The sequence below is a fragment of the Malus domestica genome, chromosome 11, assembly GCF_042453785.1.
Source record: "Malus domestica chromosome 11, GDT2T_hap1".
NCBI lineage: Eukaryota > Viridiplantae > Streptophyta > Magnoliopsida > Rosales > Rosaceae > Malus > Malus domestica.
Genome location: NC_091671.1, coordinates 26,286,493 through 26,310,033, shown reverse-complemented (window position 1 = coordinate 26,310,033; position 23,541 = coordinate 26,286,493). Strand labels below are relative to the sequence as shown.

The 23,541-nt window shown below is 37.3% G+C and overlaps 2 protein-coding genes across 2 annotated transcripts; both read left to right on the top strand.

Annotated features, from left to right (window-relative positions):
* Nucleotides 1-8,046: 8,046 nt before the first annotated feature.
* LOC139189505 (uncharacterized) lies at nt 8,047-10,229 on the top strand. The gene is made up of 4 exons (XM_070808466.1): nt 8,047-8,820; nt 8,937-9,189; nt 9,349-9,488; nt 9,894-10,229. The coding sequence occupies exons 1-4, from the start codon at nt 8,047-8,049 to the stop codon at nt 10,227-10,229; spliced, it is 1,503 nt and encodes a 500-aa protein (XP_070664567.1).
* Nucleotides 10,230-11,024: 795 nt separating this feature from the next.
* Nucleotides 11,025-11,576, top strand: LOC139189504 (uncharacterized). The gene has a single exon (XM_070808465.1). The coding sequence runs from the start codon at nt 11,025-11,027 to the stop codon at nt 11,574-11,576; it is 552 nt and encodes a 183-aa protein (XP_070664566.1).
* The last annotated feature ends 11,965 nt before the right edge of the window (nt 11,577-23,541 follow it).

Below are 23,541 nucleotides of genomic sequence, written 5' to 3'. Positions count from 1 at the left end.
TAGTTCCTTTGAGAACGAATTCGTCCTCTAGAAATTTAGCAGTTCTGGCGACAAAGACTTTCTGGTCGTCAGGATGGTAGAACTCATATTCCATAGTTTCTCTAGGATATCCCACAAAATAGCATCTTACTGATCTCGCTTCAAGCTTAGTAGCTTCAAGCTTCTTGACATATGCTTCACAACCCCAAATCTTAACATGATTAAGACTTGGCCTTCTTCCATGCCATATCTCATAGGGCGTTTGTGAAACTGACTTGGAATGTACTCTATTAAGCAAGTAAGCTGCTGTATATAGAGCGTATCCCCAGAATGTTACTGGTAGATCAGCGAAACTCATCATAGAACGAACCATGTTCATCAAGGTTCGATTTCTCCTTTCAGAAACTCCATTAAGTTATGGAGTTCCCGGTGGAGTCCACTGTGATATTATTCCACACTCTTTGAGATAATCTAGGAATTCATTACTCAGATATTCACCCCCTCGATCCGATCTTAGGATCTTTATCTATTTCCCAGTTTGCTTCTCAACTTCATTCTTGAATTCCTTGAACCTTTCAAAGGATTCTGACTTGTACTTCATAAGATACACATAGCCAAACCGAGAGTGATCGTCGGTGAATGTGATATAGTAGGAGAAGCCTCCTCTCGACGTAGTAGACATAGGTCCACATACGTCAGTGTGGATTAACCCTAGAATTTTAGTGGCACGCTCTCCTTTTCCAGTAAATGGAGATTTGGTCATCTTCCCTTTCAAGCAACATTCACAAGTACCCATCTGGTCATTACCTAATGGGCGGATATATCCGTCTTTCGACATCTTGTGAATCTTATCAAGGTTCACATGTCCAAGTTTAAGATGCCACATCTTTTCTTGGTTAACTTCTTCTCTAGCCTTTTTGGGTTTTAAGGTATTCCCGCTTGCAATACAGTGCATCCCACTATTCGTCTCTAAGTGAAAAAGTCCCTCTATCATATTACCATGAGAGATAATACGACCGTTCAAGTATAAAGTGCAACTCATTTTGTCAAACAATACTGAGTGCCCATCTCGTAAAAGCTTAGAGATGGAAATCAAATTCTTTATACATGAAGGAAAATATAAATAATTTTTAAGTTCCAGGACTTTCCCAGAGGGTAGGTTAAGCATGTAGGTGCCTATTGCTTTTGCAGAGATTTTAGTGCCGTTCCCAACTCGCACAACCATCTCTCCATTGCGCAGTGATTTGCTCCCCGCTAGTCCCTGCATCGTATTACAGATATGTTGACTAGCGCCTGAATCAAATATCCAGGAATTGGAGCTCACTGTAAAAGCACTCTCTATGACAGAAATAGTCTCTTCAAAAGTTCGTGTCATAAGGCTCGCAATGCGCACCCTGTATTTCTTCTTCCAACGTTCATCCTTTCCACAATGAAATCATGTTCCTTTGGATTTCTTTGCCTTCTTCTTATGAAACCTTTTCCTTGTGATTGCATTCTCACTCCCACTGTCCCTTTTGAAACCTTTTTCAAATTTACAGCACATGTCAATCATCTCGTTTAAAGCATGATCGAATCTATTCACTTTATAGTTTACAATAAACTTAGTGAAATCATCCGAGAGAGATGCAAGGAAAAAGTCTTGGGCCATTTTCCCATCGATGGAAGTTCCTAAACTTTTAAGATCTTTAAATATATTTTCCATCTTTTGTCCATGTTTATGGACCGATGTCCCCTTTGCCATTTTGGCATTCATTAGACTACAAACATTTGAGAATCGTACATTATTAGTCTCAATGTCATGCATCTTATGCAAACTTTCAACCATGGCACAAGAAGTGTCCATGTGCTTATGTAGCTTCATAAGTTCATCACTAAGTGAAGTGAGGATTAAGCATTTGGCTTGTAAGTCATCCTCATATTGTCTAACATTATTTTGACACTCCTCCTTTGAAGCTAGTTTCGTAAGAGGTATATGAGGAGGGGATTGCTTAAGCACATACAATATGTCTTTCACCTTTGAGACATTCTCAATGTGGCGATACCAAGCAAGGAAACGTTGGCCCTTAAGGCCCTTTTTGTCAAGTATAATGGTGGGTATAATTTTAGGCATGTCGTTAACTACATAACATAACAGAAATCGTATTAGATTGTTTGTTTAAAACTATTTGATTGGGTCTTTGAATCAAATAGTACCACCCACTATTTTTGGCAAATTCCACATCCCTCAATAGAATTCGAGAGTTATATTGAACTCTTAGCGGGGTATGGGAGACTCACCATTACCAAGCCCACCTCACGATGATACGATGTTGGCTAGCAAAAATAATGATAAGAGAATAACGCATTATTCATTTACAACCTTTTGTAATTACCCATCCGTTTGGCCTTTAGAGAATGTTGCCTCACGATGATACGATGTCGGCTCCATTGCACTTAGTTTAAGTTATTCCCACCATGCTTAGTTTGTGAAGGGGTTCAAGAATAGCCTCACAATGATACGATGTCGGCTATCCTCGTTGCCTACACTCACCTCATCATATGTTTATGGACTCCTCCTGGATGTAAGCACATACTTTGAACTCCCCCATGATAGGGTGAAGCCGGTGTATGAGTCACAAACGATTGGAGCCCACCACGGTGGAAGGCCTACGAAGAGATGTTCAAAACATCTCTCGCTTATCAACTTAATATTCGTTTGTCGAGGGAGTAGTTTTGGGCTACATCAAAATCATTTTAATCTTATTAAAAGAACTTGGGCCTATCACAACCATTGGTCCAAGTTTAATATGAATTAGTAGTTTATAATACTCCCACTATTTCGAAGAAATAAGTGAGACTATATGGAACTACTAACGAATGCATTGCATCCTCATATGGACTATATAGTCATATTAGGTCTTAGGATGATTATGAACCGATTAATTTGATCCAACACGAGCCTTGTGTTGGACCTTGGGTTTAAGGTAGATAGTTGTTGATTTTAGTTACGCATTTAATCCAATTAAACCGTTATTTCCTATTGGGCGTTGGACCCAACTATTCCATTTTGCATACAATTAAACAAATAGGAATACATGAAATAATAAGAAGGGCTTATGCCCTTTTACAACACAAATAATGGACTTATGTCCATTTACAACAAATTGAATTAATCAAATTACATTCAATATCTACACTACCAAACCCAAACATTCATAATGTAAAGCGGCAAATCACATAGCTCAATTATCGAGGCCTTTGGTTCATAATCACCCTTTTCTTAATTAATCACATTAACTAAGAAAGCAACTTAAACAATTGGTTTTTGGATCCATAGAATTGATTTAAATGGAACTAAATGAAATGAAAATCCAATTCTCATTAAAGAGACAAAACAATTTTGTTTTCATTTTATTTGGGCCAAAAGGAAACTATGACCACAACAATTGGGCCATAATGCAAATACAAAAACTTTTGGGGTCACTTTGTAAAAACACAATAGTCCACAACTTCATGTAATTACAACTAGATCCCAAAATTTTATTAATGTAAAAACATCATTAAAGGATCAAAACAGTTTTTGGGCCTTAACGTAAAAACGTAAACTTTTGGGCCAAAGTGCAAATACACAAAAGTATCAAAACTTTATGTAATTGCATAAAAGACCCCAAAAGTACCCCCACTAGGGGGTGGCCGGTTTTGGAGTGTGAATGAGTGTGAAAGGGATTTTATGCAACTTGATTTTGGTGTGTGAGGTAAAGGTGAAATTGATGGTTTGTAAGAAAATGTTTTGTAAAACATTAAAGAGTTTAGACAAACATTAAAGCCAAAATTAATGCTTCACCAATAACTTTCACCCATCAAAATTAAACCAAAACTTTATGAAAAACATAAAACTTTTGAATCAAAACTTCAAACCTTTTTGTTCTTGGCAAGAACTTCAAGAACATTTGAAGAACACCATGAAAACTCATAATAGCCCCATGAATGTTTTTATTCATTCACCAAAACTCAATTTTTCACCACTCAAAAGAGGGCTAATATCCTAGGGTACTTAGGGGTTCCAAAAGTCACCTTAAAACCATTTTAACAAGACAAACATGAACCCAAAAAATCACCCTAAGGATTTGGCCGAATTTCCCAAAATACATGGCACCAAATTTTAGTTCCAATATTCATGCTTAAATGAAATACATCTACAACATTTGAGATGCTAAATTTTCTAGCAAAATTTATATATTCAAAAGCAAGAACAAAGCTTGTAACATTTACAACATTTAAATCATAAATCATAAAAATCACAAAACCCAAAAGGATTCACCATAAACTAGGCCTAGGCTCTGATACCACATGAAGGAAAAAATTTGTCCTAGCTAAGAACAAGTAAGAACATTTGAATACATATGCATACTATTAACACTTTAAAGTAGGCATGCATTCAAAAACAATTCATAAAACCCATGACTTTCAAAGCCTAGTATATGGTGAACCAATAAACTCTTTAACAACATTAAAGAGAAGTAAAGATTTAGAGTTTCTTTACCCTTGAAGCTCATCCTTGTTTACACAAGGGATTCACCCAAGTGGAGGGCCTTCAAGTCACCTCCTAGCTCCTTGGATATTGCTTGTGATTTCCTTCTCCTTTTGTGCTCCTTTGGACTTTGTGGATGTAAGGAAAGGATCTCCAAAACACCAAAAGTTTGGTGTCTCTAAGTCTCCACACCAAGGGTTAAGTGTGAAGATGAAATGGATGACTTAGGGAAGAAGAGATTGCTAGATTAATCTCCCTAAGTGGCCGGCCTCTTTGTAGAAAGAAAGAGAGAAAATGTTTCACCTCTTTGCCTCAAATAAAACCCTAATGAGAAATAAAGCTATAAAGTTCCTTTTATACTTCATTTCAAGTGAGTGGCAAACTTGTAATTAATCCAAGCTTGCCCATTCACCCTAATGGTCGGCCATATTAATGTTATTGGGCTATTTGCCCATTTTGTTTTAGTTGTCATACAACTTAAACATAATGGGCCTTTTGGACCAAAACGCTTTTGGGCCCCAAAACCCAAAACCAACATATAAGCCCAATACGAACCTTTCGTAAAATTAATTAACTAATTAATTAATCTTGACCATTCTTCAATTAAACCATTTAATTGCATATCCATTTCATTTACTTTCTTCACTATCACCCTTACTCGGTGTACGATCCATTAGGTTCCAATTAGCAAGGTAGTGGGCGATTGTTACTCTTAACGATCGATTGTGAATTGAAACCACATTTCAATTCTCCCTTTTATGATTAGTGTTGCCTAATCATTAGGGCTTCCACAAACCATGAGTGACACCTAGCAGTATGTCATGGTTACCCAAGCTAAGTAGAATTGGTTGGAGAACCTATCCAGTTACAACTACAATGCAATACGGTCATTCTCTAATACAATACTCTTAATCACATTGTTTGAATGATAGTTAGTTCCATGTCTACTATCCAATGCGATACTTCTCTATATGATTCCCTTGAATATGATTTGGAACAAACTTCCTAAGTCATATTCATTTGCTTTGGCCAAAGACTTTAGAATCATATCTTAGAGTATTCTCCTTCCATCATGGAAGGTTAGAGATCCCTTGTTGTGCATTCATATGCCTACACGACTAGATAGCTTGACCCTAACAATGCTGTGGACACTCCGATGGAATGCCATTAACATGATCAAAGATCAAAGACCTAACCATTAGACATCTATGATGCCTCAGGTCAAAGGACTACTTTGCATATTGCAACTTTCGAGTTCTTACATGACATGTATGTTCGAACTCTCTTTTGATCGTTGTTCAGTGTACTCGATTACTCTTTCGAGCACCTATGTGTTTGTCTTAGTGTCCAACACCAAATGACTTGAGACTAGTCATACTCACGCTTGAGTCAACATAACACATACTAGCCTTAGCGGATTGTTAATGCCCAATCGGCAATCCTATGGCTAGGAACGTTTTAGGAATGAACATAAGAGAATGGTCTCGATAATCTAACTCACTTAGATCACTTGTCTCTTAGATCAAATACGTCCCTAGGATTCCCTTATTGCTTAAACAGATGATACAATAAATAGTGATTAAGAATAAGCTTTGCCCTTCATTAAACATATAAAAGTTTAATACATTAAGTATTCCAAAAAGCTATTACATCAAATGAGTGGCTTTGTGGGCATACTTCCAACAGGACGAACCTGCGGATCCCTTCTCAGAGGCCCCAGTAAATATGATTAGTATGGCATTGGCTGAGAAGGGGAAAGAAAAGGTCACAAGGGAAGAAGAAAGAAGATTGGCTGACAAATCCACAAAAGGGGTGATCAAATTGCCCGAACACCCAAAAACAGCCATAATCATAGGGACGGTTCTGTGCAGTAAATGCCAATGCGAGTGTGAGCTCGAAATACCACTAGTATGAGTCCTCATGGATCACGAGCTAATCAGGAGGAAGGAAGAAGAAGAAAGAAAAAAGGCCTGTGAGAAAGTTAAGGGGACTGCAGGAAAGGATACTTCCCGAAATGTTTTTCAGCGGTTAGGAGGCGATTCCCAACCTAGAGCTTTATCAGAGATATTTCGTAATCATGAAGTTTCTGATGAGGCAGAAGATAAGGATGCCAAAAAGCCAAAAGAGAAGGGTGTAGAGCACTCTCAATACGGCCATATGGGAAGAGAAGTCAATAGGAATGATAGGATAACAAATCCTGTCAAAAAAGACAACCCAGCCCGCCTCGGGCGAAAATGGTACGTGGTTGGGAAAAATGGACAGCCCGTTAAACAAATGGGAGCCTCCATGGTCAGAAAGGTCCAAAGGCAACACAAAGCCTACATGAATTCCTTAAAGACCCCTGCGACGTCTGAAGCATCCAAGAATCAAAAGTTAGAAAAAACGTCATCTGGGGGAAGTAGTCAATTTCGCTGGAGGAGTAAAAAAAGGTGGAAAAGGCTAATAGCAAGATAGAAGGCAAGGGAAACCATGTACCACAAAGCCTACACCCTGGGAAATATAGGATCTTGAGGAGAGCTCAAGAAGATATGATCATGGTGCCAACTCCCGGATGGAAGACAGAACCTATTTGTTTTGGAACTGTTTCGCCTGAAAGAAAACCACCTTCTCTATCATTAGTGGATCCTTTCGGTGAAGTCCCAAAGCAAACACCGTATTCAGGCATGAATCAACATGAAGGGGCACCAAAACCACTACTTCCAGAAGATGCGATGGCTTGGTTAGATGAGTTCATGGACCAGATCGGGAGCAAGAAAGAAGAACTACCAGAGCCTAGCAATTTTCATATCAACATGGCGTATGTGCTATCCGCCATGTTTGGTGCCAGACCTAATCAGCCCGCCACTATGGAAGGTGACTATGTGACAACTGAGCCAATGATGGTCCTTTAAAGATCTATACAAATAGAATGGTGTTCAGCCGCCCAAACATTTTGCTTGCCAATCATCTTAAGCCAATATATGTTACAGCTCATTTGGAGGGGTGCCCTTCAAAAGGATTTTAATAGATGGAGGAGCGGCTGTTAATGTGCTACCAGCCAAGCAAATGAAGAAGATGGGGAGAAGCACAGAAGATCTTATTCCTACGGACCTCACAGTTTCAAGCTTCTCGGGCGCTACCAAAACTCATGGGATATTGCCCTTAGAAGTGGATTTGGGGTCCAAACAAATCATGTTGGCATTCTTTGTGGTAGATTGCACTTCCACCTATGGAGCCTTACTTGGAAGGGATTGGATCCACTAAAGCCTTGCCATACCTTCCACTCTACATCAACAAGTGGCTGTTACATAGAGGGACCAGGCTTTTGGGAGATGGTAGAGGCCGAATCACGGCCATTTCTCCCTACAACCAATGTTGCAGAAGCAAGTTTCTACAATCCCAACGTAGGAATTTTGAAATGTTTAGGAGCAGATGAGAACGGCCGCCCTACCAAGGTGACGGCCCAAAAGCTTTTAGAACAAGGAATGTTCCTTACTAGAGAGGAGTGGGATAGACCTTGTATCGTCCCAACGCCCCTACACCATCAATGACAGAACAAAAAAAAGAAGAATCAGGTAATGGCAGTCAGGTCCCTGATTAAAAGATTGTTGGTGTATGGGAAAGGAAGAAGGCAAGAAAGGGAGCTCTTAGACAAAGAAGAGCAGGAATGGCAGCTAGGAGCTTCGACCAGCCAGGATGAAAGCAGGGAGGAATCTTGTAGAGAAGAATTGGAGAGGGCCATACAAATGGCCGAGTGCATATATGACCTAGATGGGCCAGACGACTTGCCCGAGAGCTTAGAGTTAGTTGAATTTTTATGTGCAAAACATGATAAGCCACCACCAGAAGTTCAGGATCTTTTAGAAGTTATTGATCTAGGGACAGAGGAAGATCCAAGACCAATACAAATCAGTGGTTTATTAGAGACTAATGATCGGACAAAGATTATCTGTCTTTTGCAAGAATTTAAAGATTGTTTTGCTTGGCATTATACTGAGATGCTAGGTTTAGATTCAACCTTGGTGGAACACAGAATGCCCATCAATGAGGGATATAAACCTATTAAGCAAGCACCGCGAAAGATGTCAAATGAGATAGAAGAGAAGGTCAAAGAAGAGATTGAGAGGCTAGTAAAAGCTGGATTTATCAGACCAGCCAAAAATGTAGAATGGTTAGCCAACATTGTACCCGTTTTAAAAGCCATAACAAAAGCAGTACGATGTTGCATTGATTATAGAAATATTAATGGCGCCACACCAAAAGATGAATATCTCATGCCTATGGCTGATCTATCCATAGATGCAGTAGCAAAACTTAGGAAGATATACATAAAACAGCTTTTAGGTGTCCCGGTCATGTGGGGGCATATGAATACCTGGTCATGCCATTCGGGCTCAAGAATGCTGGTGCAACCTACCAAAGAGCAATGAATGCCATCTTTCATGATCTGATTGGCCATAACATGAAGGTGTATATTGATGATATCGTGGTGAAATCCAAAACAGAAAAGCAGCATCTGATAAACCTCAGGCAAGCATTGACAAAAATGAAGATCCATAAACTGAAGATGAATCCAAAGAAGTGCGCATTTGGAGTAAGAGCGGGCAACTTCTTAGGATTCTTGGTGCATCAAAGAGGCGTAGAAGTGGACAAAAACAAATCTCGGGCAATAATGGAGTCGCCCCCACCCACCAACAAAGTGCAACTTCAGAGGCTACTAGGCAATATTAATTTCTTGAGAAGATTCATTGCCAATTTAGTAGGCAAGATCCAACCACTAACTCATCTGCTGTGACTGAAGGATAAAGAAAGTTTTGAGTGTGGACCATCACACCAAAGGGCTTTTGACAGCATCAAAACCTATTTGACTTCTCCACCAGTGTTGGTGCCACCTCAAAGGGGAAAACCCTTAAAGCTGTATATCTCTGCTTCAGAAAAATCAATCGGAAGTTTGCTAGCTCAAAACAATGAAGGCGGGAAAGAGCAGACGGTGTACTACCTCAGTATTATTTTGACAGAGGTAGAAACAAGATATTCTCCAGTGGAAAGATTGTGCTTAACTTTGTATTTTACTGCCAGTAAGCTGAGGCATTACATGTTACCTTGTCACGTGCACATCATTGCCAAGACAGATGTGATAAAATATATGTTGTCAAAGCCAATGTTAACGGGAAGGATTGGGAAGTGGATTCTAGCATTATCCAAATTCAGCTTTCAGTATGTACCCCAAAGGGCAGTTAAAGGCCAAGCAATTGCCGACTTCTTGGCGGAGCATCAAGAGTCTCAAGATGAGATAATCAATATCCCGGGGACCTTGGAAGTCACTAGCGTTTAGATCCCTCCAAGCAAAGGTATCTCGGGCAAAGAAGAATGGGTCCAGCAAGAGATAAAAAGAGTGACTGGCCTTTGGATTACTCCTTGGAAGCTGTATTTTGATGGTTCCTACACTCAGAAGGCTTCTGGAGCTGGGATTGTAATTGTGAACCCTCAAGGAGTTTATCATTATTACTCATTTCTCCTAGATTACCAAGGGAATACCAATAATCGGGCAGAGTATGAAGCCTTAATAATTGGTTTGGAAATCTTGATGGATCTAGGTGCAGTGGAGGTAGAGGTCTTTGGTGATTCAGAGTTAGTAATAAACCAGCTAAATGAGGAGTTCAAGTGCAGACATATCACTATGGCGGGGTATTACTTGGCGGCCATGCAATTGCTGAGTTATTGGGATTCTAAGATATCAGTTAATCATGTTCCCAGATGATCCAACCTAGCGGCAAACGAGATGGCGCAATTAGCCTCAGACGTGCCAATACAGGAAAGAAAGTATGGGGTAGATGTCGAGATTCAAAGAAGAAACCTTCATTCTATCCTGGAAAGAGGATTTAGTCTGGATGTAATGGTTCTAGAAACGGAGATAGAAGATTGGAGGTCGCCCATCATTCATCATTTAAAGGATCCCTCTTCACCCACAAGGAAGAAGAATAGACAGCAAGCAACCAAGTATGTCTTATGGGCGAATGACTTGCTAAGGAAAACTCCAGACGGGTTATTATTGAAATGCTTAGGCCAAGAGGAATCCATGAGGGTAATGGCCGAAGTACATGAAGGAGTATGAGGAGCACATCAGGCTGGAACGAAAATGAGGTGGTTGCTTAGAAGGTACGGTTATTTCTGGCCCGACATGGAAAAAGATTGCAAGTCCTATGCCCGGGGCTGTGAAGAATGTCAAAGGCACGGACTCCTCCAACATGTGCCTTCAGTGCCTTTAAATACAGTGGTCAAGCCTTAGCACTTTAGAGGATGGGCAATGGACTTCATCGGGCAGATCTATCCAGCTTCTAGTAAGGGGCACACTTTCATAATTGTAGCAACAAATTACTTAACCAAATAGGTAGAGGCCTCGGCTATAAAATCCATAACCTCAGCTACAGTCAAGAATTTTATTGAGACCAAGATTCTGTACATATTTGGGGTGCCTGAAACTATAGTAACGGATCGAGGGCCATCTTTTATTTCAAAAGAAGTTGAAGAGTTTGCAAGCAAATACAAAATAAAGATGATCCAGTCCAGTCCTTACTACCCACAGTCAAATGGCCAGGCAGAATCCAGCAACAAGATTTTGGTAAACATTATCAAAATAATGGTGACAAATAGTCCGGAAAAGTGGCATGAAAAGCTGGGGAATACTTTGTGGGCATACCGAACATCTAAGAGGGTAGGAACAGGAACAACTCCTTATGCTTTAACTTTCGGGCAAGATGTAGTTCTTCCCATGGAAATCAATGTAAGTTCTGTCAGAATTCAAAATCAATTCGGGTTACACAGTGAAGAGTATATAGAAGCTATGTGTCAAGGGATTGAAGACTTAGATGTAGCCCGAATTGAAGCCTTGAACCAGATTCAGGAAGGAAAGAAAGTTATTGCCCGAGCTTATAACAAAAGGGTAAAGATAAAGTCTTTCAAGGAAGGAGATTTAGTGTGGAAGACAGTCATCCCTCTAGGAGCTCAGCTTAGGGGCTTTGGAAAGTGGAGCCTAACATGGGAAGGTTCTTTCATGATTAGTCGAGTATTAGACAAGGGAGGATACTACTTGGCGGACCTCGAATGAAATCGGCAGAAACATCCCATTAATGTTAAATTCTTGAAAAAGTATTGTCCTACATTATGGGATGTTAGAGATTGTTATATTGAAGAGGATGCAAGGTAAAGCAGGCTTCGGGATACCAAAGCGCAGTGTATGTTCATCAATCATTCAAGAAGACAAAAAGACAAAAAGTTGCTAAAATAATGTTTATTTCATTTCGACAAATTGGTGAAATTTACAACAGATTCAATTCCGATGTGCTACGTTCGATTCCTTCTAGATGCAATGGTGTCTCAGCTAGTTTTCTGATGTCTTCATGGATAAAATCCGATCAGGTGATCGGGTTGTGCGGCCAAGATGAGCTTGGTAGAGGGTCCTCAGACAGAGTCATCACTATATATGATGGTGAAGCCTGATATCATGGCAACGAGCAGGAAGGCAAGCCTTCATGAGGGAACCGCCTGACCAAGGGTGTTGGAGATAGTAGTTATCTGATGGAAACTCTTTTTCTCACGAAAAGGAAGTTTTAGGAAACCCCACTTGAATCCTGAAGAACCCATTTCACAGTTTTAGAAGAAAACTAAGGAGGCAGAAACACTTGAGGTGGATAAAAGATAAGATCGAAGATGATTTGTTGAAAGAGCCGGAATTTATAAGAATATCAAAAGGTAGTTCAAGAGTCGTGGGAAGATCAAGAGACTCCGGGTTGTGTTGATCTCAACCAGAAGATACAAGTTCTAAGAACAAGGGTACAGGCGCATGCAGCTATTCAATCAATATTGGCGCCTGGAGTTCCAGTCTGAATATTAATTGAAGAGGGCACTGTTTGGGTTAAAACTTGAATTTTGGGCTCAAGAAGGTCTAGAAGGGGAAAAACCCGAAGCCCAGCCAAAGCCCAGAAAGCAGGAGAGGCCCTTTTCTGACTAGGTGTAGACCATTTGAACCACTTGCTCACCTACTTAGAGGTCAAGTGGTGTAGACCAGCCAGCTAATCAGCCTAAAAGCACTTTACAGTGGTAGTACAAGTAAATAGCTAATGAGTCATTGCCCTTCAAGCTGTATTCAGGCAAGATTACTGCTACAGGAGGCCAAGCCGAAGTGTCTATAAAAGAAGAAAGAGAAATCAGAGATAAGGACACTCAATCAAACAAACAAATACAAGCACAAACTCTGCTCAAAGCCAGATTTGCCTTCAACAAAGCTGTAGTCAGCCCAAGCCTTCATCCCTTTCGGGATCAACGCTCACCCAAACCCTTTGTAATAGCTCTGCTACCTTGTCTAAAACTTGCTGTAGTATCGATTTCCTTTTATAAACTCATCTCCATATCCCTCTTTTTAAGCTCCCAAAGCCCTTGATAAACCACAAAGATAGGAAGTTGCAAGACGATCAGCCTTGCCCGACCCTCTTTGTTTTTGTCTTTTCATTCATTAGTCTAGCAATATGTTGTATACTTCCAGTTGTATCCAAGTTATTTCTAGCAAGTCGATGATTAAAAGACTTCTCAGTTCTTAAATCCGATTGGAATGTGTCTTCACCGTTTAAGTCAGATCTAAGTTCTAAGCTCTCGGGCATGTAAGATTGATCATTCAAAAGTCCTTGGTCTTAAGGCATAAAAAAGAACCTTATGTGGACTTAACCCATCCACGACAGTCTTTGATAACAAAAAGTCCGAAGTTACTTGGGGCGCAAGTAATCGACCTAGTTCCTAGTTTTATGTCTGTTATATTATGATTATCATAGAACGTTTGAGTATAGAATTAATTATGATGGGAAGCCTCAAGGCCTATATCTAAGGCCCTACAAAGGCACCTATTTGGATTCTTTCTGCTCTTCGGGCTCGGGTAATCAGAAGTATAATAGTCATAATACTTCTACAATCAATGAAACAAACATTATATATTCGAGTACTAGGTTAGTTCTTGATTTGAAGCCTCAAGGCCTACACCTAAGGCCTCACAAAGGCACATTTCATAACTAAAACAGCCTATCGGATACATATACAACTAAAACTCAACATCCGTTTTACATCTGCCATGCTAAAGATGGCAGTGGCACGCTTGAGCACTTAAAAGTTAATTTTGATTGTGAGCCTCAAGGCCTATACCTAAGGCCCCATAAAGGCACCTTTCAAAGTTAACTCTGTCCTTCTCTTTCAGCCTTGCCCAACAAGCTTTGCCCAACAAGCCCGCCAATGAAGCAGAAGCCCGACAGAAAGCATCGACCGGCGCCAACCTCTTGGGGAGCTGTGTGCTCATCCGCTAGGAAACATCCCCAACGGAAATTCTAGCCACGAACAAGAAGAAAGTGAAAAAGGAGGGAAACCCATGAAAAAGGAGCAAGGGGAGAGAATATTGTACTGAAACAAGGAGGGAAACCCATGAAAATATAGTATTGATACTGTAGGATTTGAGAGAGGGGAGAGAATAGGAAGAAGAAAGTGAAAAAGTCAGTTAGGTTGTATAGAGCGAGATTGATATATCCATGATTGAGTTCTTGTCCCTTGATCATATATATATATATATATATACACACACAGAGCTTAAGGGGAGGGATCCCCATTTTTTGAAAAAAATGGGGATTAGGTGTGGGGCCCACTTCATATCTAATTTCAACGATCCGAACCATCTATTTTGTTAGTCTCGATTCATAGATCATCCTTGCAAAATATTAGCTAAATTGGAAATGTTTAAGACATCTAATTGGGTTCAAGGAAATGAACGAATACTTTGTTATATAAGAAAATATGAAATTTGATATTGATAATTAAATAGGCAAATGGTTTCGGATTGAATTGAATTTTTGCAAGGATGGTCTATGAATCGAGACTAACAAAATAGACGGTTCGGATCGTTGAAATTTGATGTGAAGTGGGCCCCACACCTAATCCCTATTTTTTTCAAAAAATGGGGATCCCTCCCCTTAAGCTCTCTGTGTATATATATATATATATTCTAAACTATTTGATTGGCGTCTATAAATCTTAAAGCATATAACGTGAAAAGTGAATTCAAGATATACCTGAAGATCACATGGGAATACTCTAAGGTACAATTGATATTTTTTTGTTCAAGCCCCTATAGTTGGTGTATTTAAGAAGAAGAAGAAAGTCCTTTGAAAGCCATGTGTTAGACAATATGTGGCAGATCCTATTAGTGATGATTTTGAGATAGTCTCCTCACCATTTCTCTAACTAAAAAAATAAAAAAATCCAACTCCTTGGAATGTGTTGATGTTGCTTGGACTTATGAGGAAACTATATGATGATGGTGGCACCACTGCTTCGAACATGGTCAATCTCAGCGAAGTTGCTTGGAACAGAATGATGGTGGCACCATTGCTCCATAAATCCAGCTTCGCTCGGAACTATTGAATTTATGACCGAACTTATGAGGTAACTGTATTCCGATCTGCTGTACAGTTGAAAATAAAGGGTTTATGACAAATATAAGAATCCTCTACAATCTCACAGTTCTCAAAATTCTACTTCAATACTTTATTTTTCTCCATAAAGAGGTATTTATAAGATTACAAAGGAGCAATACTAGGAAATAAATCAAAATAATCATTTGTCAACAAGACAAGGAAACCTAAACCAAATCAAATCATATCACGCCTAATTAAATCATATAAAATCACTAATTAAACCATATCCCTAAAATACTTTCCTTTTTATTTTCCAATTCCCCCCTCAAACTCATTGTGTGAAATCATGAGTTTGCCAAGAAGGAAATCTTTATTGATATGCTAAAACTAACGTCAATCTTTTTGAAATATCAGCAAATCACAATCCGTGAGAACTAACACATCTTTTCGAATGCCTAGCTGGAACTAGTGCCAATCTTTTCAAAAATCCAACTAGTTTAAACGTCTCTTTTCGAAAGCCCGACGAACAAACCATAATCCTCGGACCTAATGCCTCTTTTTGAAAGCCCAACTGTAACTAATGCTAATCTTTTCAAAAGCCCAATTGGAACTAACATCTTTTTTCGAAAGCTCGATAAATAAATCTCTTGATATGATGGAACAAACACCTCTTTTCGAAAGTCCAGTTGGAACAAACGTTAATCTTTTCGAAAGCCCAACTAAAACTAACGCCTCTTTTTCTTTTTCCCTACAATTATATTTTCATTCTTCTTGTCTTTTTTTTTCCTTTCTCAAACTCATAATCAAACTAAATTAAAAAATAAAAAATAAAACAAAAGCCAAAAGCCTTCATGATAGGAAACGTATCCTACCTTGTCAAAACTTTTTTTTCTTCTTCTAATCTCTTTCCTCCAAGGCATTGAAACCACGCACTTTTCTTCCCTTTATTCTTCTTCATGGCAACGAAAATATATCTTCTTCTAACAGTTGTAGATAATCTTCACCCTCAAGTTCATGGCATGTGGCTGCACGAAGAAAATTAGCTTCGTGCATCCACAGGGAAGCGCTTATTGCAAAGTTCAACCAAGAATCGAACTCTGCTTTGATACCAAATTGAAAATGAAGGATTTATGACAAATATAAGAATTCTCTACAATCTGATAGTTCTCAAAATACTACTTCAATACTTTATTTTTCTCCATAAGGAGGTATTTATAAGATTACCAAGGAGCAATACTAGGAAACAAATAAAAATAATCCCTTGTCAACAAGACAAGGAAACCTAAACCAAATCAAAACATATCAAACCTAATTAATCATAGGCTTTTTAGCCAAAATGATTCCTGAGATTTGCATAACTTCTCACTTTGGTCCCCAATATTTGAAATCAATAGAACTGGTCCCTGAATTTGTCCACCATCAATCATTTTGGTCATTCCTTAAAAAATCTCCATTAAATAACAATAGAATGACCAAAATATCCTTAATTTTTGTCAAAATATTTTGACCCATTGTGTATTAAATTGAGAGTATATTTGTCATTTTGATCCTTGTTAACATAATTTTGCATGGAATGACCAAAATGATTGATGGTGGACAATCTTAGGGACTGCTTCTATTGATTTCAAATCTCAGGGACCAAAGTGATGTGTTATTCAAATTTCATGGACCATTTTGGCTAAAAAAAAACCTATAAAATCACCAACTAAACGATATCCCTAAAATACTTTCCTTTTTATTTTCCAACACTCTGATCTTGAAAAATCATGGTCCCACAATCCATTTATTAATTTGATAAGTTTGCCTTTTCTAAATCGTATCTATTTTCCACCTCTTGCTAATTGCAAAGTTGCATATATCAACATTTGGTATTATCTAGACACCAGCACTAAGTTCAACATGCCTTGCATTCATGATTCTGTTTTTCTACACAATTTTCACATACTATTTAGACTTGCAAGCATGTTAAAGTCTATCCATACACATATCTATATTATACTAGTGTTTTACTTGATGAATAAGTTTGGGGGCCGCCTTATTTCACTATAGATAGCAGCAGCTCCTTGTCAATTATTTTCAGACAAGCAGAGAGACTTGACTGAGCAATATGATGGCATGCAATGCATGCGTTAATTTACGTAGAAAAGAAGAGCGTGAGGAAAAAAAAAAGAAAGAAAGAAAGAAAGAAAATTTAGGGTTAGAGGTTCGATATGTGGAGATTGTTAGTAAGCATATCTTGTCAAGGTTCTAGATTTTGAGGTGTGTAGTTTATGTAAAGTGTTCTATATGTTCTTATTTTCAAATAAATGAAAACCGTGAATTATAATGAGATTTGATCTATTCCGTAATATCTAACTATTTTCAAGTTAAGCATGTCTAGTTTCGGGTAATGTTAATGATGCGATTTATGAACAAACATATCAAGTATTCAACAAATTCCTTATAATTTGTTTTTTAAAACATAAAATGCACAATGGGGGGCTTGGCGGTCTCGACACTCTTTCTGATTTTTTAAACGCTTAGGGACTAATCGTGGTTACAAACTATATTCAATAGAAAACTTCTATACTAAGTGGGGGGAGAGTTTCACTAGTACAAAAACATGTTTGCGCGACTAGCAAATTTCGTCGCGCAAAGTATGTTTGCGCGACGCTAAACCCTAAATGTCGCGCAAGTGGCATTTGCACGACGGTACTTTACGCAACTCACTCCTTCGTCGCGCAAAGACCACTTACGCGACGTCATGTGCGTCGCGCAAGAGTTTGGCGCCAAACCAAGCTTGTTTTACCGCTTTTTTTCCAACTTTGTGCGACGTAGTGAGCCTACGTCGCGCAATGCATAGCTTCGTCGCGCAAAATCAACACGAAAATGTACCTTTTTGTCTTTCTTTCCAGTGTTCTAACACAAGTCAAAAGCTCCATAACTGCCTTCCCCTCTTCCTCACCTACAGAGGGGAAGATGGGTAGGTTGCCGCCCTTTGAAGAAAAAGAAGGGAGGGAAAAATAAAAATTATAAGAAAAGCTGAAAAGGAAACAAAAAAGAGAGGGAAAAATGAAAATTAATAAAAGTGGTGAGAAATATTTTTTTTTTAAGTTATTAATTTTTTATCACACATATGACATATCCCACTATTTTATAATGACACATAATATACTACTCCGTGTACCGGTTAATTATACGTACAAAATAAATAGATTTAAATCTACTTAATAAATATATATATATACCATTGAACTTGATGGGATACGAATTATACGAAACTAATTTCAACGATCCAACCGTCAAACTTGTTTGTATATGCTTCGAGATCGTATCAGCAAAAAATCGCAAAAAACAAACATTCAGAGATTAAGTAACCGAACAAAAATTTTTAATATTTATAAAACAAAAAATCACGATTTAACGGTTATTTTAACTCCGATTTTGATTATTTTTTATAGCTACACTCCTTATTCTAATCCTATATGAATACAATGAATGAATTCGATTTTCAATTTAAAATATTTACACTAGTGGATACCACAAAATCATATGTTATACTTAATGAAAGTATGAATAAACTCTTAAGTAGTAGTGAATCTATTGTTTTGATGGGATACTCATTCTATGAAACTAGTTTCAATGATTCAACCGTCAAACATGTTTGTATATACTTCGAGATAGTATACGCCAAAAATTGCAAAAAACAAACATTCAAAGATCAAGTAACATGACAAAACTTTTCAACGGTTATAAACGAAAAATCACGATTTAACGGTTATTTTAACTCCGATTTTGATAATTTTTTACAGCTATACTCCTTGACCCTATATGAAACAATGAATGAATTCGATCTTCAATTTAAAATATTTACACTAGTGGATATCACAAAATCTTATGTTATACTTAATGAAAGTATGAATAAACTCTTAAGTATTAGTGAATCTATTGTTTTGATGGGATACTCATTCTATGAAACTAGTTTCAATGATCCAACCGTCAAACTTGTTTGTATATACTTCGTGATCACATACGCCAAAAATTGCAAAAAACAAACATTCAGAGATCAAGTAACGGGACAAAACTTTTCAACGGTTATAAAAAGAAAAATCACGATTTAACGGTCATTTTAACTCCGATTTTGATGATTTTTTGCAGCTACACTCCTTGACCCTCTATGAATACAATGATTGAATTCGATCTTCAATTTAAAATATTTACACAAGTGGATACCAAAAAATCTTATGTTATACTTAATGAAAGTATGAATAAACTTTTTAAGTGTTAGTGAATCTATTGTTTTGATGAGATACACGCATTCTACGAAACTAGTTTCAACGATCCAACCGTCAAACATGTTTGTATATACTTCGAGATCGCATATGCCAAAAATTGCAAAAAACAAACATTTAGAGATCAAGTAACCGGACAAAACTTTTCAAAGGTTATAAAACAAAAAATCACGATTTAACGGTTATTTTAACTCCGATTTTGATGATTTTTTACAACTACACTCCTTGACCCTATATGAATACAAAGAATGAATTTGATCTTCAATTTAAAATATTTACACTTGTGGATATCACAAAATCTTATGTTATACTTAATAAAAGTATGAATAAACTATAATAATTATATATATTAGTTTAACAATTTTATACCCCTAAAAACTATAATAATTATATAATATAATTATATATATATATAATTAGATATATATTTACTAGTGGATTTCTAACAATGCGTTTCTCATCAAATTCAATGGTATTTATATTTACTAAGTAGATTTTAATTTATTTATTTAGTACTTATAACACTTAAGAAATTGAATGATATATATATGTAAAAAAAAATTTGTGGGTTTTTATTAGAAAAATATATTATTTTGGGGTTTATGTAAAAAAAAATTGAATTTGAAAGGAGTAAAGTCATATTTTCAGTAATTTTTATAATAATTGAAAAAAAAAATACCTTGCGCGACGCCTTAACATGGTCGTCGCGCAAAAGCACTTTGCGCGACGTCAAATTGTATACCAATGTCGCGCAAGATATGATAATTTTGGCGCTCCAATAGTGAAAAATAGGCACTTTGTTTCAATTTTTCCTAAGTTTGGCACTTCCCTCTTTCGGTCTTTCCCTTTTTCCCGTATAATTAATAGACCTCTCTCTTCCCTCTTGCCCTCTTTCGGTCTTTCCCTCTTTCCCGTATAATTGATAGACCTCTCTCTTCCCTCTTGCTCATCTCTCCTCTCTTTCCCATACACATCTCTCTCCCTCTCGTTTACAAGCTTTCCTCTTCACAATCTTAAATCCAACCACCACCACTACTCTATCAGTTGTCTCTCTCCCTCTCGTTCTAAATGACGGGCAGCGACGCGAATCTCGAAATCGACGCGAATCAAGTCCCAAATTCAAGGTGAGGGTTTCTGATTTTCGATGGGTTTTTGTTATTTAGGGTTTAGGCTCAAATTTCATGTTGGGTTTTTGTCAAATTGATTTTTTTGTGATGTGATTCGAGTTGATTGTCTGAAGTTTTTGCAATTTTGTTGATCTGTATGTGTGTTTTGAGTATGAACATGGAGGTGTTCTTGCTGAAGTTTTTGCAATTTTGTCGATGACTTATTTATGTTTGGCAGTTTTTATGAGTTATTACCAAGATTGATCTGAGTATGTAGAGCATAATTTGAGCATTGTTGAAATGAATCTGCAGTATTCTAATGTTTTCGTATTGTTTTGAGTTGAATAGTCGTTATCCCAATGAAGACTTCACCGAAAGTCAAAGCCTTTGTGCTGTTTGTTTATAGAGGATATTAGGTGAAGCACATGCCTTTACTAGATATATTTAGGACCTTGGATGTACAAATTAAGAGGGGAGAGAAGACTTGTAAAATTACAGCATAAGTTTTTCCGGTGCAATTGTCCGTGTAGTAAACTTTGTTATCCGATGGTTGTGGACCTAATTAAGTTATAACATTAACTAACGTAAACCTTGATAGCACAAGTTGTCTATTACGCTGATAGTCTCTCAAACTTACAAGTTCTACTGAATTCCTATTTCGCATCTTAATTCCTCACGAGGGGATGTAGCAAAGTTGGATTTGCACTGAGTTCTTGTTGAATAAATAAAATCTTGCAATTACCTGTACAAACTGTTATAGTTGGAATATACCATACATAGGAAGTCAGAACTCGTGGGTGATTTACTTTGTGATCTCGAGCCTTGAATTCTGCTTGTATTCCATTTATTTATGTGAATTGAAATGCATCTGTAACTTTTACCAATTGCCTGACATATTAATATTCTGAAACTGAAATGTACATAGCATCACAATCTGAAGCTGGCTCGTTTTGTTCTAATCGTTTTTTTACTGGTTGTCATGTCTCTAGTGTCCCAGTGCAATCCATCAAAGTACTTGTCTGGTCACTGTGGGGGAACAACTAGAGTTGGTGTTCTTATTGGAGGTAAAATTTTCTACTTTTTACACTTATTTCAAAATTTATCATATGCTCAACTATGTTACCTTTTTGTCCTCGCTTCAGTTGTTTCTGCTTCTTCTTTTTCCACATCTCATTTTTAGACATGATAACTCTTAAAGACATAAGAGCATGAACTGTAATTCCACTGGTGAATACTGCAAATTCATTTCAACAATGCTTAAATTATGCTCTAAAGTTCTTAACTACATACGTAGATCACCGAAAATATGAACTGAATTTGAGTCTTCATCCCTCGTACCGAAAAATGACTTAAATTTGAGTCTCAGATATCTTTCTCTTCTCCCCTTTTCCTTTTCCCTTTAATTTTCTCATTTCTCTGTTTTGCTTCTCTGCAATAATTAAATACATATTCCAAGCATATATATGTGTGTGTGTGTATATATGTATGTATATGCAAATAATTGGAAGATTAGTTGGTTGGATGATGGATTGCAAAATGTTTGCCACTGCAATTTGGAATTTCCATTTCTTATTATGTTTTAATTTTTATAATAGTTTTATTAGTTTAACCATATTAGTAATTTAAGTTTTGCTTTTTAAATGGATTAATGGGTTTCCTACTTTGCTTGATATCAAAGTTCTTAACTACATAACTAGATCACCGAAAATAAGACTTGAATTTGAGTCTTCATCCCTCGTACAGAAAAATGACTTAAATTTCCCCTTTTTCTGTTGATTAATGTCATAACGCATGTGCTTTAGCTTTTCGTTCTGATTCTTCATATTGGCAAAGATATTGTTTCTTCTTTGTCGTCATCCTCTTTTTGTATCACCTTATTCCTTGAAATAAAATGAAGTATCAACTCTAGGACAAGTAAAAGTTGGTACTTGCTAGTGATATCTCTGGACAGTAGCTGACAATAAGTGAATCACCAGATAGTGGCAAATTGCAAATGAATAATATCAGCCATACAACAGTCACATTTATTATGTATATCTAATTGTTGATCCACACACATATACACAAGGTTGTTCATAAGGTTGTTGCATATAATTTGTTACTTACTCAATTTAAATATACATTGTTCGTACCTGTTTTGAAATTAAGAATGTTGGTAACCTACTTATTACTTTGGCTGCTAATTGATTAGTTTCTAATGTTATAATTTTATGGTTCAAAAAGTGTATAGATGTCGCATTTGATCACTCATCGTCGGAGTGTGACCAATGCGCCTCCCACATTATCAGCATCTACTGCTCCATGCGTGAGTGCTCCATTGAATGGGGAGCCTACTCCCTTTATTGAGGCTACTCCTACGGCGTCCCAGGTGCCTGTCTCATCGACATCATCAGTGTCCGTTCACCTGCTCAGTGCACGGCGGCCTCACGGGCGCCGCCACACAGAACTAGAAGGCCTAGTCGAATGCTGAAGCCAACACAGAGCGTACGTCTGACTGGCTCCAAGATCAAGATTGAGTATGACTTGGTACATTGTGGAGCTGCTACAGCACAGCAGCATAGCATCGTCGTTAGTAGTTGTGGTGTTGTTATTAAACAAAATTGTCCTATGCAGTGGGAGAAGTGGGCATAAATTCCCGATAAGACGAAGGATTTGGTGCAAGACAAGTTGTCGGTTAGTATATTAATTTTTAGCCTTTATCATTTTTTAAAGTTGTCTGTTAGTATATTAATTTTTAGCCTTTAACTACTTGGTTCTGCATAAAAATATTGTTCTTCTTGATGTTTTGTATATTCATTTTGACTTACTGGATTACTTAGGTATGTTTCGAATCTGGTAATGAAATTCAATCATCTAACTCTTTTATCTAGTTATTTAATTCATTTTGATCTATTTCATCAGTTTTTGAAATTAACTCTTCTGTTTCTTTTTCAAATTCATAAGCTAATCTTATCGATTCTTGTTTATTATAATCTTGTACTTTATGCCATGTCTGAGTTGCTTGTTCATGAATGTCATTGGGTTCATAAATTATATTTCCGATTCTTGCATTCTTTTCTTCATCTAAATAAACAAATTTGGATTCAATATCATTTTTTTAGTTTTGTTTACAAATATTAAAAACCAAAATATATAATCTTAATATTATTAAATTTCTTACTATTATTTTATTATTTTTCATATTCGTTGGTCATTTTTGATCTTGATGATATATCCCCTGAGGTCAAAGCCTACTTAGATGAGACCTT

Bases quoted from the DNA above. Each gene is read 5' to 3' on its own strand.
- LOC139189504 (XM_070808465.1), top strand. From the start codon at position 11,025: ATGATCCAGTCCAGTCCTTACTACCCACAGTCAAATGGCCAGGCAGAA.
- LOC139189505 (XM_070808466.1), top strand. From the start codon at position 8,047: ATGGCAGTCAGGTCCCTGATTAAAAGATTGTTGGTGTATGGGAAAGGA. The intron at 8,821-8,936 runs GTCATGTGGGGG...CATAACATGAAG, and splicing joins AACAGCTTTTAGGTGTCCCG to GTGTATATTGATGATATCGT. The intron at 9,190-9,348 runs GCAATATTAATT...CTTCTCCACCAG, and splicing joins GCAACTTCAGAGGCTACTAG to TGTTGGTGCCACCTCAAAGG.